The 14,919-nt window shown below is 41.2% G+C and overlaps 2 protein-coding genes across 2 annotated transcripts; one reads left to right on the forward strand and one right to left on the reverse strand.

Moving 5' to 3' along the window:
- Nucleotides 1-1,388: 1,388 nt before the first annotated feature.
- sspn (sarcospan (Kras oncogene-associated gene)) lies at nucleotides 1,389-8,347 on the reverse strand. The gene is made up of 3 exons (XM_059335473.1): nucleotides 8,087-8,347; nucleotides 6,057-6,143; nucleotides 1,389-4,094 (listed from the first exon to the last, which is right to left on the reverse strand). The coding sequence occupies exons 1-3, from the start codon at nucleotides 8,315-8,317 to the stop codon at nucleotides 3,735-3,737; spliced, it is 678 nt and encodes a 225-aa protein (XP_059191456.1). The 5' UTR covers nucleotides 8,318-8,347; the 3' UTR covers nucleotides 1,389-3,734.
- A 999-nt stretch (nucleotides 8,348-9,346) lies between these two features.
- Nucleotides 9,347-13,753, forward strand: bhlhe41 (basic helix-loop-helix family, member e41). Its single transcript, XM_059335190.1, has 5 exons — nucleotides 9,347-10,229; nucleotides 10,324-10,390; nucleotides 10,534-10,641; nucleotides 10,765-10,876; nucleotides 11,105-13,753. Exons 1-5 carry the CDS (start codon nucleotides 10,090-10,092, stop codon nucleotides 12,043-12,045), a joined length of 1,368 nt encoding a protein of 455 aa, XP_059191173.1. The 5' UTR covers nucleotides 9,347-10,089; the 3' UTR covers nucleotides 12,046-13,753.
- The last annotated feature ends 1,166 nt before the right edge of the window (nucleotides 13,754-14,919 follow it).

A 14,919-nucleotide genomic window follows, 5' to 3' on the forward strand; every position in this document is an offset into this window, starting at 1 on the left:
AATAAATAACACATTTAATCCTCTTTATAGGTGTAAAACACTGGTCATATTTAGGCCTGCCATCCACACATCCGTTCACATTGTTTGTAATTTAGCACTCAGTACTTGGTGGAAACAAATAATTCGAAGCTGTGGCTGGTTGATTGTCTGAATGTTTGCACTTCTGTAACATATTTAAGATGATAAAGGAATCACGGAAAGGGCCTCAACTGGTCTTTTATCCTGTCCTGTCATTTACCCTCTGCAGAGAAGCCCATCCTTCTTGGCTTCAGTTCGCTGTTTACGCTGGCAGGCCTGCATTCGCTCCTGCTGCCTGTGACAGCCATTAAAATTAGCTCACGCAGTGCCATAATGGTGAGCAGCTGTCACTGCATAGACAAGAAGGGTAAAGTGCAGCATTACTGGAATGTATTGGACTCAGAGAGGGAAGGGACGGCAGAGGATAATACCTGGACCATCATTACTGACTGGCAAAAGTCTCATTGCCATACTGTGATACTAAACAAACATGCAGTGTTTTGATCTGCATCGCTTCCTAAACAGACTGTTTTTTTTTTTTACCCGATATTTATTTTTGATCGTTTTGGAGAGAATCATCTTATCCACTTACCAAAACATTTTTTTAAATTACTCATGGAGAGGGGGGAATGAGCTTAGCCTAATACACAAGACGGGCTGCTTCATTTCATCCTCTCAGTACATGCTGAACCTTGTTAATGCACGTGAGCAGTGTATTATTTACTTTATGAACACAACCTTTGACACATTAGGATCACACTCGTTTTTGAATCTCTTTGCAAACCACAGCCTGGAGTCACATGCTCAGCCTGTGTGTATTCAGTAGTGAGAGTGAGAAAACACCCAGAGAAGGTCAATAAATACAAGGCAATGTCCCAAACACCTCTGTGGCTGGAGGCAGTGCTTTGCCCAGTGTGAGTGAGTCAGGCAATTTGACTTTGATGCACAGAAAGGACCAGACGAAAAAGGAGATTTAAAGTATACATTTAGCTGCTTATCAACAATATGCACTGTAGATATGCATATAAAGTAACAGCATTGGCAGCATAATTAAAATACTGGATGAGAGTTCAGTCTGTTGTTCTCAAGTTGCTGTGAAAGTTGTTGTGATTTGTGTCAATACACACATTGATCTTCTGTCTTCTGCAGTCTCTTCTAAAGACTCTCAGCAGCGTCAGTGGCCACCATAATCAGATATCATTCTGTTTTCTGTTTTTTGTTTTTTTTTTGCCTTGAAAGATCAATTTACCACACAGAAAGTTGTTACTGACTAAGGAGGAGACAGGAAGGTCCTTCCTCACTGTCCTTTTTTATAAATAAACATGCCCCCGTGATGACTGGCATATGACTTCCTGTGTCTGGCTGTAGGATTGAGCCTTTTGTAGTCACATGAGGCATCAACATAATAACACTGAACAAACACATGGAAAAACACCGCAAACGGGCCTGCCCTCCGTCACATGTAGATGCTGTATGTACAGTGTGAGCTTCCACAGTGTGTGAGAGGTATCATTAAACAGAACTATTAAATAATTCCCATGATAATACACTTCTTCTTTAAACATCCTGCTGATTCTCTGCTCATTGTTATCAAACTGGGCTCCATCATCACTGAACAAATAATGTTTCTTACATTTAAAAATTATGGTAGTTATCAAATGTGCTGCCCTAGAAAATATGTATAATGACTGTGAGCGGTCACAGTTAACTTGTTTAAATCTTGTATAAACAGTCATGATCTCAGTAAATCATAACCAGGCTCAGACAGAGATGGCTTTGTCTCTTGGAGATGTCACAGATCAGTCAAGTCATATGTTTGGATTCCTAAAAACTCTATAGTTATAGTAGTGAGCATTCGACTAGATAAGTGAGACCAAAATAATACTGCTTGGTGTTGTGTGAGAGTTTGTAAATATAAATATTTTATATGGATGACAAATAATATTATAGTGTGTATTTTCCCCTGATACGCTGGCCTTATGTTTAGGTAAAACATAGTTAGGACTTCACAGTTAGAGATGCTCACTGATTCTCTTTCTGCTCAGTTTTTCAGTCTTTATTTATAATAATCCAATCAACCCAAAAACCAAATCCATTAATTTGCATATGAGCTAGTTTTCACCAGAATTTACTCTTTCTGCGTATTAACTGCTCATGAGTGATGACACAACAGGAAAAAGGAAACTGCATATAGCTGAATCAAAGATTTGTATTTGTAACCACACATGGTATGACAGTATTGAAAAGGAAATGCACTTTTTTTTCACCTGAATGAAAACCCCCTGTCTCAAAAACATCACATTCTGTAAACTGTATTTTAATATCATCTCCAGTCAATTAACCTTTTTCATCATTGACACAATAGATGTAACATTGCACACTAATTTCACTTCTCCCCCGGGCATGTGGTTCATCTAATTTGGTGCAGAAACTGCCTCACGTTTGCCATTCCCTGCTCAGCTTGTATAGACTGTGGGTAACTGCTGTCGGCCCCTGAGATGAGAGTAAGAATAAAATAAAACTGAACCTCTGCATGGGGAAAAGCATTTTAAAATACAAATCTAAAAATGTTGAGGTTGTTTTGTCTGTTTTGCTCTGTCCCGGGCGAAAGAAATAAACTGAAACGTTGTAAACACAGTGAGATGATTTAGTTAGCTCTGTCCAGCTGCCTGTCTGAGTCCCCCTTTCCTCACCCCGGCCCCTTCCCCCCTCCCTTTGTGGCTGCAGTAGTTTGACTCCTACAGGCTGTTTGAGTCATGCTGGCTACTGGCCTGGCATCCACCTTCGCAAGCCACAGCCCAGTTCAGTCTGGATCCAGTCTCATGGAGTGTAACCTGCCCAGCTTGTGTTGCTGCTGTCAGGATCTGTTTTTAGTGTGCATAATTGGACTCTTTGGAGAATTACTTCTATCAGCTGAAAAGTACTTTGTTGTTGTTTTTTCATCAAGTATATTATGCTGTATTTACAGAGCTGCATATGTTTATATAGAAGCAAAAGAAACAGAAAAGGGTTACTCATGGAATAAATCTACTTAGTAGCAAAAACGGATAGAGAATTATTTTTTTTAACTTGTCCTAATAATATTTGGTACTGCATTTAGATAATATTTGACATTTATACTGTGTGAAAACTGTGAAAAGTAAGCTTGAGGTCATTTACCATTTACAAACTATAATTTGACAACACAATGATTCATTGTGCCACCCAAAGTAACACTGGAGCAATTAATCATGGACATTAAATCTCAGGAAATCAAAATCTTGGAAATCTTACAACACTGGACATTTTTGCTGTTAAGTGCATAAGAAATTACCTACTTCAGTTTTCAGTGTTATAATTTGTCTAGAAACTGTATATGCGCTGTATGTACTTAGAGCAACTGTCAAGATTATTGGAAACATTGTGAAAAATTAGTTATCTTGGAACACAAATATATAGATTTTTCAAAAATAGACCAGCTGTTTTGCTTCTCTACATCTATTCAAGTTATACTTTGGCAACTGGAAGTATAAAGTTACTTATATGGTATACAAAATCTGTGCAAAAATCCAATATAGTACAAGTAGCACAAAAGGTTAATATAAACTGACATCAAAGAAAACACACTTAGGCACACGTCAAAAAGGCAAATGTCCCCATCCCTCAGAGTGCAGTCACACTGTTGGCATTATCTGACTGATCAGAGTCATCCCATTAACTCTGTCATCATCATCGTGTTAAACCTTCTGCCACTGCTGGGAGGAGGGAGAGCCGATCTGAAGGCCGGCGAAAAACACCTGGTAACGGTGCTTCCACATGATGAAGGCACCGACGGCACACACGAGTGCCTGGACCAGGTTCAGCACAATCTGGAGCAGGAAGTAGAATGTGAGCGTCCCGGTGATCACCTCGCAGTCGCTCACTCCCTCGTAGGTGAAGGTGCGCGCTATTGGGTCATTCTGATCCAGTTTGCACACGCAGTCCTCGCCCTTCTGCTCACAGTTGAAGCTGCTGGTCTGTGAGTAGTGGTGTCCAGCAAACGCCATAGCCAGCACTGAAATGACCAGGCCGATAGTACACAGGATGAAGTACAGGAGCTGTAGTGGGCAGAAGACAAGTCACAGGTCATGCACTTTCATCTCAAAAGCTTTGATAAAAAAAAAAAAAAAATGTCTTGTCTTCAACTCTGTGTTTTTTTGTACTACAAGTCTGGCTCTTGCTTTAGTCTGTTGTCTCATGATTAACCCAGAGTGCCAAAACTGTAGCTTAGAGAACAGACGTGCTGGCTCAGTGCCTATGGCAAGTAGAATTCAAAGAGATTACCCACAATACTACAAGGCAAAGCCTGACCCTCAGAGCAGGAGCCCAGCTCCTAGCACAGAGGAGACACGGCACATGTAAGAGTGCCCTGCAGCTACAGCCGCTTCCCACCTTTACTGCACATCCTGTGAGCATGCAGAACAACAGACAGCATCTAAAAATACAGTTGTAAAATGTGACAGAGGCTTTGTGTTGTTTATGCAATTGCACAATCTCAATCACACTAAACCTTCATCTTAATCCTTCGCTTATATAACTGGAGCGCTCATTCGCTGGTGTATTTTGCTCATGGTTACATGCTGCTTATGGAATTATGCAAGTGATGAGCGGTGCTTGATTTATAATGTCATTTACATTCATTTTGGAACAGCTACAAGGAAATGTATGATCACCAAGTGCACTGACAAGTACTTCATGGAACATTTTGGACTTCACTTCTTGGAGATGATCTGAAACCTCAAAGCAGGAGAAAACACTCATGTTGTTTACAGCCCATGGTGTACTGGAACACTTTTGAGTGAGCACATACAAATTCAAAGAACTAATGTGCGAGAAACTGATTATCTTAAAACAGTAAATACTAATTTGAAGGATTGCATAACCTAACCTAACCTAACCTTCATATGACTGCAGTATATGATGTTGTCACATTTCAAAACTGTTTCCAGTTCCAGAGAATCTTCTATTCACTTTTTGCTCACATTGTGCCTAGGTTCATTTAAATACATAAACCAACTGACTTTTAATCCATAGACTCTTAAGATAAATATGTATGTTTTAAAGCCATCACATTACTGAGCTATTTGATTAATGGCATTAATAAATCACATTTGTTTTTCTGCAGCTGCTCTGACATACAGATGATCAACTATTTTTAAAGGAGTACTTAATTTGTCTTAAACTCTAACCTACACAACTCCTGTAAATGTATTTGCTGCAGTGCGACACAACAACTGTTCAACAAGAAAGAAGAAATATGCACAGTTATAACCACATTCTCTTATAAATCATTTAATATTTCCATTTTCTGCTTTGAAAACTTTCTATGTTGAGATGTAAATTAAGAAAATCACAGTTATTTTGGCGAGTCAGCCTGCTCTGATGGTGTTTAAAACTACACATGCACACGTGGAATTGGCTTTCTATCATGCCCTTCTGCTAAGACCATTTTGCAAATTAGCTTAATTTCTTAAGGCAAAATACTACTGAAGTGTTTTGAATTCTTCTCTTCACACCCTAAGTACATATTTGAACCTGGTATGCACACGCCAGCCAGACTGAAAAAAGAAAAAACAAAAGATGCTCCTTCCAAGGACCGGCTTCTCAGTCTCAAACAATGGCGGCCTGATTTTAATTGCCCTGAAATTCCAACTGCATATGTTGTACAGCTAATTAAGCTGCACAATCGAGTCGGATTAATGAATGCACTCATCCACTCATAGGAATCCCCACAGAGCTCTTTTAAACAAGAATGCAGTTAAATGCCTTTCTCTCTCATTTATAGCAACAGCCATCTTACAACTACAGTTCGTAAAACATTGTTCTCTGCAAAGGACTTTTCTGTCTGGAAAATGCACTGACCCACCTAGTTTTAAGATTCCACTATATATCTTTGGCCAATTTTAAAGAGACGTGCATTATTAAGTAACCTTATTTGACTCTGTGGCACATTGTCATTCACAGACTGATTTGTTCACTTTCACTTTTGCAACAGTGTCTTAAACAGTGTGGAGACTCACCTTGACAATGAATTGCAAGGAGTTTCTCTCATCAGGGTGGTAGGTGACACAGTACAGGATAAAGCCCAGGATGGAAACCAGACACAGCTGCACATCAACACATCAAATAATATTTGACATAGTTCACTTATATCAGGGCAATGGGAATGGCAACATGGCACTTATTTTGTAGCCTTTAAACATCAATAAATGTGTACCATGTTGCTGTTATGTATTCCTATGTATGTAATGTACAGTATGTGTGGAAGATACAGAATCTTGTTCTAAAAAGTATTTTGTGCCCAGGTTTTTGGGGGTTTCTTATAATATTGCTTGATTCAGCACCAAGCTGTCATCTGATTACATTACTATCTCCCCCCCCCCCCTCTCTTTCTCTCTCTCTCTCTTTCTCTCTCTCTCTCTCTCTCTCTCTCTCTCTCTCTCTCTCTCTCTCTCTCTCTCTCTCTCTCTCTCTCTCTCTCTCTCTCTCTCTCTCTCTCTCTCTCTCTCCTCCCTCTCTCACACGGACACACTCACACTCTATCTCTTCAGTGCAATTGGAGTCTTGTGACTGGCGTGCAGCATCTTATTTAAATGTTTTTCTCAGGTTCTTAAGCACTCAGGATTCTCTGGAAAGTTCTTGATGACCTCAGTGTTTTTCACTTGGCTGAATCTCGTGAGGATCTAACTCGGGATGCTGGTGTCCAGGGATGTTTTCGAGAGCAGATGGCATCTGAGATAAGCTAGGATAGGATCCAAACAGTGATAACACGTTTTTTTTCTACCACTAAAATGTGACCTGAAATCTTATTCCAAATTATGATGAAAAAAATTTACCTTTGTTGTTTGGTATTACAAATATAACAGAGACTGTTAAATAATACAATAATAAAACTTAAAATAGAATGAAATGGCAAAGAACAATTTACAGTACTATTAACCTACACTCGAACTGACACTTCCATTGCTTTGAGTATTGCATCACGTTATCACACTTCTTTGCCGCAGCACTTTCTTCATAATTTTTTTCAAATTAAACTTTAACTGTACTCATTTCTTACTTTTTAACTGACGCTTCAACTACTTTATGTGCTTACGTTTCAATTATTTTCATGGCCAAGACATTTCATCTTCCTTTATCTTTAACACTTGAAGAGTAAAGATAAAAGCAGCTGTGATGTTAGTTTACATTTAGTGCTTACTAACTACCACTAACTGATAACGAAACCTCCCACAAGAGTGCAGTTTGTCTGATTTCAACTACTTTCAGCTCTACAACTCTGACGCTTTAACTGATTTTAGTGTTGCATCATGTTATCACATCTTTTTTGCAGCACTTTCTTCTTAATCCTTGAAATGAGACTTCAGCTGACCTGCTTACATGTCCACTAACATATCAGTTGCTTTCATAAGACATTTCATCTTCCTTTATCTTTAACACTTCAGCTGCTTTCATTTTTACTCCTCAAGTGTTAGTTTACTTTAAGTGCTTGCACATAAACTGACAATGCAATTTACGCTCATAAACCTTGTTAAAATAAACAGCTTACCTTTGACTGTGTGTGTGTGTGCGCGCACTGATGGTAAGGGTGATGAGGTGTAAGCAAGTACAGAACGCACGTCACATTTCCAAACAATAACAAGGTATTTAAGTGTTACTTGGTAGTTCAAAGGTCAAGTCTGAATATGACATGCTGTTATTTAATGGTCTCCCTCATCAGGCCAGATGTTGAGGATTTGTTGGACATCCAACAAAAACAACAAGATGCAAGCATGCTTGTGTGACTGAAACGGATTGTGTATTCAGGCGCATGCATTCAGAGGAACATCACAGATGGAGATTTATTAGAACATGACCACACCAGTGATTTCCCATGCCTACATTGACCGTCTGGCTGAGACCTGTGGGTAAGGGCCAGTGTTGACATGCCGTGTGGTGAAGATTGACAACACATTTAGGGATATAACTGTGGGTCATGCAGAGGTATCAGAAACAGGGAGACTCCATGCAAACATGTGAACTGATGTAAGAGCATAAGGACGGAGCTTACAATGATTCCAGCCCAGTGTGGCGTCTCCCTGGCCAGGAGTGAGGGGCTGGTGGCCAACATAAGGAAGGCCACGACTGTGACGGCCACCCCCAACAGCAGCTGGAAAAGGGCGACGAGCAGAGGGAAACGACAGACTCTGCACTTATTGCCGTCCTCTGGCGCTGGGCTTTCATCCCTCTTCTTCTTCTTGCCCTCCTTCTTGTCTTTGGAACCTTTCTGCCCCTGCCCCATTTCTCCTCCTTTCTTAAAACTCTTTTCTCTTTCTGTACTCTCGACTTTTACTGTTGCAGTGTTTGGGGTGGATGAGCCTGCCTGCCGTCTGCCTCTCTCCCCGTCCCTTCCCCTCCCTGCCAAGGCCTCCTCTCACCATAAGCCCAGCTCGGCTGCTATTTGGAAACAGAGAAGGCTCTGAACTAATATGGAAAACATTTGGACTGGATTCCTAAAGCGGCTCCAGTGCCACATATAGAGCAGGCAGCATACTGTGGAGGAAAGGAAGAGGAGGGAAGGGGGGCAGGAAGTCACAAAGGGGGATTCCAACATACGACTGTGAGATGACTTCACTTGTAGTTACATTAAAAACAAGAAAGGGAAAGTACATGGGCAAATCAGCAGGTACGAGTTAATGAAAAGCCAGCACAGAGGAGGTCACACTTCATTTGAGAGCCAGAGTGATTGGATCATTCTTTATCAGCACTGTTACACAAGAGAGCCATATGCTGCCAGCCAGAGTCACATGACTTACAGGAAGAAGTAATGTGATCATAAGGCATGTGAGGGCATTACAGGGGCTCAGATTTTTACTGTTTTTGAGCTCTTAAATGTTACCAAGAGAAGAGCAGGTGTCACTGACAATCAGATTAGCTCCATGGAGTCATTTATAAAACTTTTTCAATTTGCAATGACATATTTTGATGGAAGGTTCTGGATCTTGCTTACTTTTATTTAAGTAAATATAGCAACAACAACACAAACGGAGTGACTTTGAATTAATATAGGGACATTTTTCATATTAAGTGGATATGAATTGTTTTAAAAGATCAGATGAATAAAAATAGTCAGAAAAACCTCATTCATCATCACGCCAATGTTTTTATTACTGTTAATATTTTATTATTTTGTAAAGGCGCTCGGATGGAGGTGGGAGAGCAGCACCCATACCGAGATTAATAAAGAACCTCGACGCACGTGTTTGTGCACACAGCTGGGCCGGTGCCATGGTTACTGACAACGCAGCTTTGAGCGACTGGAGATGTATGAATAGGTTACCCTGCCCTGCCTCGGGCAACAACACAAGCGCGCACGACGTGCACGCAGGCACACCTCGGGTATTTGTTTACGCTCTGTGTGTTTTCACTTCATATTAGCGTGTGTCCTATTTTGTTAGGGACAGGGCAGTGAGTTCCTAGTTTAATTTTTGTTTTTAATATAAACAGCAGGAAAAACTGTTTTTTGTTTGGTTTAAAAAAAACAGATTTAAGACATGTGTGTTCCCTCTAAACTGTGAATGTGTGCAAGATAGTTTGATGATTTATGACTTATTATTTATGACATTCGATATAACAGCATATCCGATCGCTTATCAGTCCGGAAGACAGGCTCGAGCTGCAAAGTTTCGGACCATAATTATATTAGATGCATTAACGCTACTGTTAGTAAACGGATATTTATCTCCTCGTGCCTGTGCTCATTCTCTCCATACATTTTGTGCATTAATCACGTTTCAACAACCAGGTCAAAAGTGTTTGGACTACATCGCTATAGGGACAGCTGCGATAGATAGCTGCTCTAACACAGAGAAGGTCTAATTACCGGACTTTGTGCTGGTGCAGGCTACACGTGAGTCGGAAGCTGTTCCCTACCGGAGGCGCGCGTGCGCTCTAACCACAGCACCGACGGCTTTGCAAAGTGGCAGCTCAGGGAACTATAGACATCAGTCTGAAGCGCAGCTCCACTGGAGGACACGCACTGTGCATCATCTCCCTCAGCCAGCCCGTGTGCGTATGTGTGTGTGTGAATCGTGGAATAACAAACATTCCCCAAAGAAGCTCAGGAGCAGGATAACCAGCAGCGGAGAAGTGATGGATGAAAGAATACCGCATTTACAGGACAGGCAGTTCATGGAGCACGCAGATTTCTTAGGGTGAGTGTCGCTTTTGGCAAACTCTGTCAAAGTCTGTCTAATAAACTGTCATGACAACCTGGTGAATAACCGGACACTTTATTCTTTACTTTAGGGTGGACTACCCTTCTCTCTACATGTGCAAATCCAAAAGAGGAATAAAACGAGAGGATGGTGGGAAGGTGCGTAAAAGGCATTTACATTTTTAGTTTGTTGTTTCCATCAACCAATATTTGTGTGCGCATGAAACTCTGCGCGCATAATACAGTAACTTTTACACATAGATTTGTTTTTTAATACAGTAAACTTTTGTTTGTGCCAGCAGGACGCATACAAGTTACCACACCGGTTGATAGAAAAGAAGAGGAGAGACAGAATCAACGAATGTATTGGCCAGCTGAAGGATTTGTTACCCGAACATCTGAAGCTATCGGTGAGTTCGTGACACTACAAAATGTTTTTCTTTTTCTTTTTCATATTTAGGGAACCTTTTTTTTTTTTTACAGGACATGAGAAATCGTAAACAACTAGCCTAACCTTTGTTTTTCCCCCACAGACGCTCGGGCATTTGGAGAAAGCAGTTGTCCTGGAGTTAACGCTGAAACATTTAAACGCACTGACTGCTGTCACTGAGCAGCAGCACCAGAAGATTATCGCTTTGCAGAATGGTAAGCTGAACAAACCCGAAGTTAAGAAAAATGCTTTACATGAAACTTTATGTCAGCAACAGAAAATGTACTTGAATAGGACAAATGTATATAGAGGAGAATGCGCATTTTGATGGTACCACAACAGACTTATAAAATGTGCTACTGACACGTGCCCGTGTCATTGGCATAATGTGCTACGCGTTAAACAATACTGATCTGTTAATCTCTGGATGGCATGTTTCGCAGGGGACCGGTCGATCAAATCTTCCATTCATGCAGACCTGGACGCGTTCCACTCCGGGTTCCAGGCCTGTGCTAAAGAGGTCCTGCAGTACCTGAGTCAGTTTGAGAACTGGACGACACGAGAGCAGAGGTGCGCGCAGCTCATCAACCACCTTCACAAGGTGTTGGCGCAGTTCCAGCCTGGCGCGCCGCCGCTCCAGCACCAGCTACCCTCCGGGGACGCACAGGATGGGCAGAAAGCCGACAGCCAAGCCAACTGTGTCCCGGTCATTCAGAGGACCCAAGGCGGGGAGCTTAACGAGAATGACACAGACACTGACAGTGGATACGGAGGCGAGGCGGAAAAGAGCGACGGCAAAGATAAAGAATGTGAGCGCAAGGCGCAGGGACCCAAGGCAGTGAAGATCAAGCAAGAGTTTGGAGATGATCGCGCTGCCAAGAAACCAAAGATGAACTGGCATGGGAACGGGACAGGGGCCACGGACAGCAGCAGACCCGATCTGGCGTTTATGAACTCTCTGATGGGAATAAGCAATGTGGGACAGCAGACACCTATTTGCATGCCTTTCTACTTCATCAACCCCTCAGCCGCGGCGTCTTATATGCCTTTTTTCGATAAGAGCAACATTGAAAAGTACATGTACCCCGCGGCAGCCGCTCTCGCGTCCCCTTTCCCCTGGCTTTACCCCGCGCACGCGTCAGCAGCGGCGGCCGCGGCTGCTGCTGCCGCTCTTCCCGGCCTGTCTGTGCACTTTGGAGCCAACTCTCAGCCCAAGGACTGCCACAGTCCAGACAGCGACGAGTCACACGAGGCTGAGTTGGGCTCACCTGAGGAGCGCGAGGAAAGTCCCGCGAGTGACGAAGGGGAGGATGACGTAGCTGAGACCTCCCAGGAGAGCCAGAAAAACCCACAAGATCAGTTTTGTGCTTCTCAAACGAGCTAATTTGTCCGTGTTACCTTTCCGTGCATTCTGCTGAGGAGTTTATGTATTTCATTTTTTTATTTTTAAATTAGGCTAGTTTTCAAACGAGGTTTCACAGAAGAGTTTCTCATGTACAATATCTTGAAACAGGGGACAGTTGTGACGGCGTGTGCCTTTTGCACTTATGCTAGATTAATCAATCTTAATGATTATCGACAATGATTGACATTAATACACGGCTGTGTTGTGCTGGAGTTAGTTTTTTATCCTCTTTGATAAAATATTTTGAAGTGGCAGCATTGGTGCCAAAACTTTGAGTACAACAGTGCGCAATATCCCAATCAGCGAGTCTCTTTGGATGTATCGAGTTGCAACTGACCTCTGCCAAGGTTATAAGAGCCTGGCTGACTCTGACTGTAAATATTATTACCTGGAAGACTGTCTGATTCATTAATATGTAAATGTGGGCCTATAAAAGAAGTGCCCCCCGGAAGTGTAACGCCCACAGTACCTCATCCCCACCTGTGCATGGGGTAGGCACATCACTGTCCCGAAGAAGAGAAGAAATTAATAGTAACCCTCCCAGCCCACACATGCCCATCATTAACAGTCCATACAAGAAACTTTACACATTGATAATAATTCAATTATGGGAGAGGTCTGACTCATTTTTACAGATCTACGTTTACTCTAATTTCCTTGTTTGTTCTTGTGAGGAAAGAAAAAAAACAATCATTCAGAATAATGGAAAGAAGAATCCCTTCATTTACAAGGGGCTGCTTGATCAGCATATTGTACCACCCCCTGAATGAAGCATTTCAGCACAGAGATGCAGTGACCTCCTGTACCGCCAGGAAACATTGTAGGATAGCACCTTATAGATCTTTGATATTGAATGTACCTGTATTTTCCCAGCTGTTAAAGTTTGTATGTAGGATGATCTTTACTCTTTGAGACGTAAAGTGCACTTTTTTCTGCTTTTTCCCAAAAGCCACCTCATCATTTTGACAGTCAATCACTGTAGTTCTCTAAGACCCCTTTTCATTGTGTTGGGTTGTCTTGAAATAAAAATATAAAATTTCATTTGAAAAGCGAGCGATACCACATACTTTGTGATGATTTCATGCAGTAAAGTGGTGCAGTAAAGTTATTTACCAGATTTAACAAAACTGGCTCAAAATGATTCAAATCATAATCAGATTTGAAAACCCCGCACCCCACTTCACACCAGACTACCCCCAATTCTGTGTTATATGCTATCATTATGTATAAACCTTGCTTTTTTAAAAATATTTGACAAAAGTGAGAAAGAAGCTGTGGTCATGTGACCATCACAGTTCTAGGAACTTGATCTTGGCCTGTTTTCTAAGAGATTAATTCCTGCAAGTGTAGTGTTGTTCAGCTTTTTTAAGTTTCACACGTGACTGAATAAACAGATGATTTTCATTGTATTTTGCATACATGACATTGCTTTTGTAGTTTACTTAAGCTGGTTTTGCCTCAAATCTGTTATCAACTGTTATATAAAGTGGCATGTGTGTCTGTAAATAGTTTTTTTTTGTGAATATACCATAAAGTATACATGTCTATGTCAATGTTGTAGAAGTCTATGGATTCTTTTTTAAAGATTTAACTGAGCAACTGTTGCACATTTCGTTAATGCTTTACACATATGCTGTTCTAAATTATTGCTGATGAGTTGTAAAATAAATATCAAAACTAAACTTTTGCAGGCTTCTTTTTGTTTTACACAGTTTTGTTTGTTAGCAAATTCAGGACAAGTTCCAACAAATACCTATGGTCATGGGAAACAACACACTAAGTGTTATGAAAAAACAGTGCTGGAAGTCCAGTAGATGAAAAGTATTGTTACTAAGACTCTAATCAGCTGACAGGCCACAGTAGAGGAATGTACAGTGTACAGTAAGCTAAGGCTTTTAACAAGTGTCATGTGATAAAAGGATGATGAAGTGAGATTACACTCAGTCTGTGCAGGCTGATGAAAAACAAGGGGCCTCCTCCCAACTTGTCAAAAGCTTTAAGCAGGATCAAATCCAGTCTTTGTTGTTGCCATTAACTGGCTTAGTGCAATATTATTTTAATCTTCATGCATAATTTCAAGAGCCTTAAAACGTCAGTGTCTTACTTTATGCTTTCTAGTGATCCTGGAAACAATCAAGTCCAATTAGTGCCAACCTATTCATTTAAATGCCTGCTGTTATGACCCAGCTCACCAGAAAAGGTGAACCAACAAGTTATTTTATTAACAAGGAGCTCAGGTTATTGACACAAATAAAAATAGGTGAGGGAGACTTCAAAGAGAAGGAGACTTCTGGGTGCTGTTCAAGTCAAAGGAATAAATATGACCCAGAGAGGAGTCTACTTTCCTAAAAGAAAACAAAAGTGGAAATGAAAACCTTACTAACTAACCTTACACAACAGAAAACAAACAAACAAACAAAAAAAGGGTCCCTAGTGTAACTAAACAGAGTTACTGAATGTGTGTGTGGTCAGTTTAAAACATATGCCTGGCCAATTCTCAAGTAAACATTTGCACAGAGTTGACAGTCTGGCCATGTATTTAGAACAGGTGCCCCTGATTGGATAATTTGACAGGGGGCGGGCCAATCCGGATCTTCAGGTACAGAAGTAGGAAGGGGGATTTGCAGGGCCCGGCTGACCAGCTGGGAACCACTTTGACAATACAAACACAAGAGAGGGTTTCAGCAGTGGCCTAACATCTGGGGACATGTTTGTTACATGTTGCCTTCAGTTGCTGTTCCTTTTGTAGTGAGGCAACAAGGCCCCACCATTTCATTTCAAGCCTTATATCTTGCTTATCTACTCAAATTGCGATGCAGTTCTGTCAGCATCTTAATTGACCAGTGAGAGCAA

The sequence above is a fragment of the Centropristis striata genome, chromosome 6, assembly GCF_030273125.1.
Source record: "Centropristis striata isolate RG_2023a ecotype Rhode Island chromosome 6, C.striata_1.0, whole genome shotgun sequence".
Taxonomy (NCBI): domain Eukaryota; kingdom Metazoa; phylum Chordata; class Actinopteri; order Perciformes; family Serranidae; genus Centropristis; species Centropristis striata.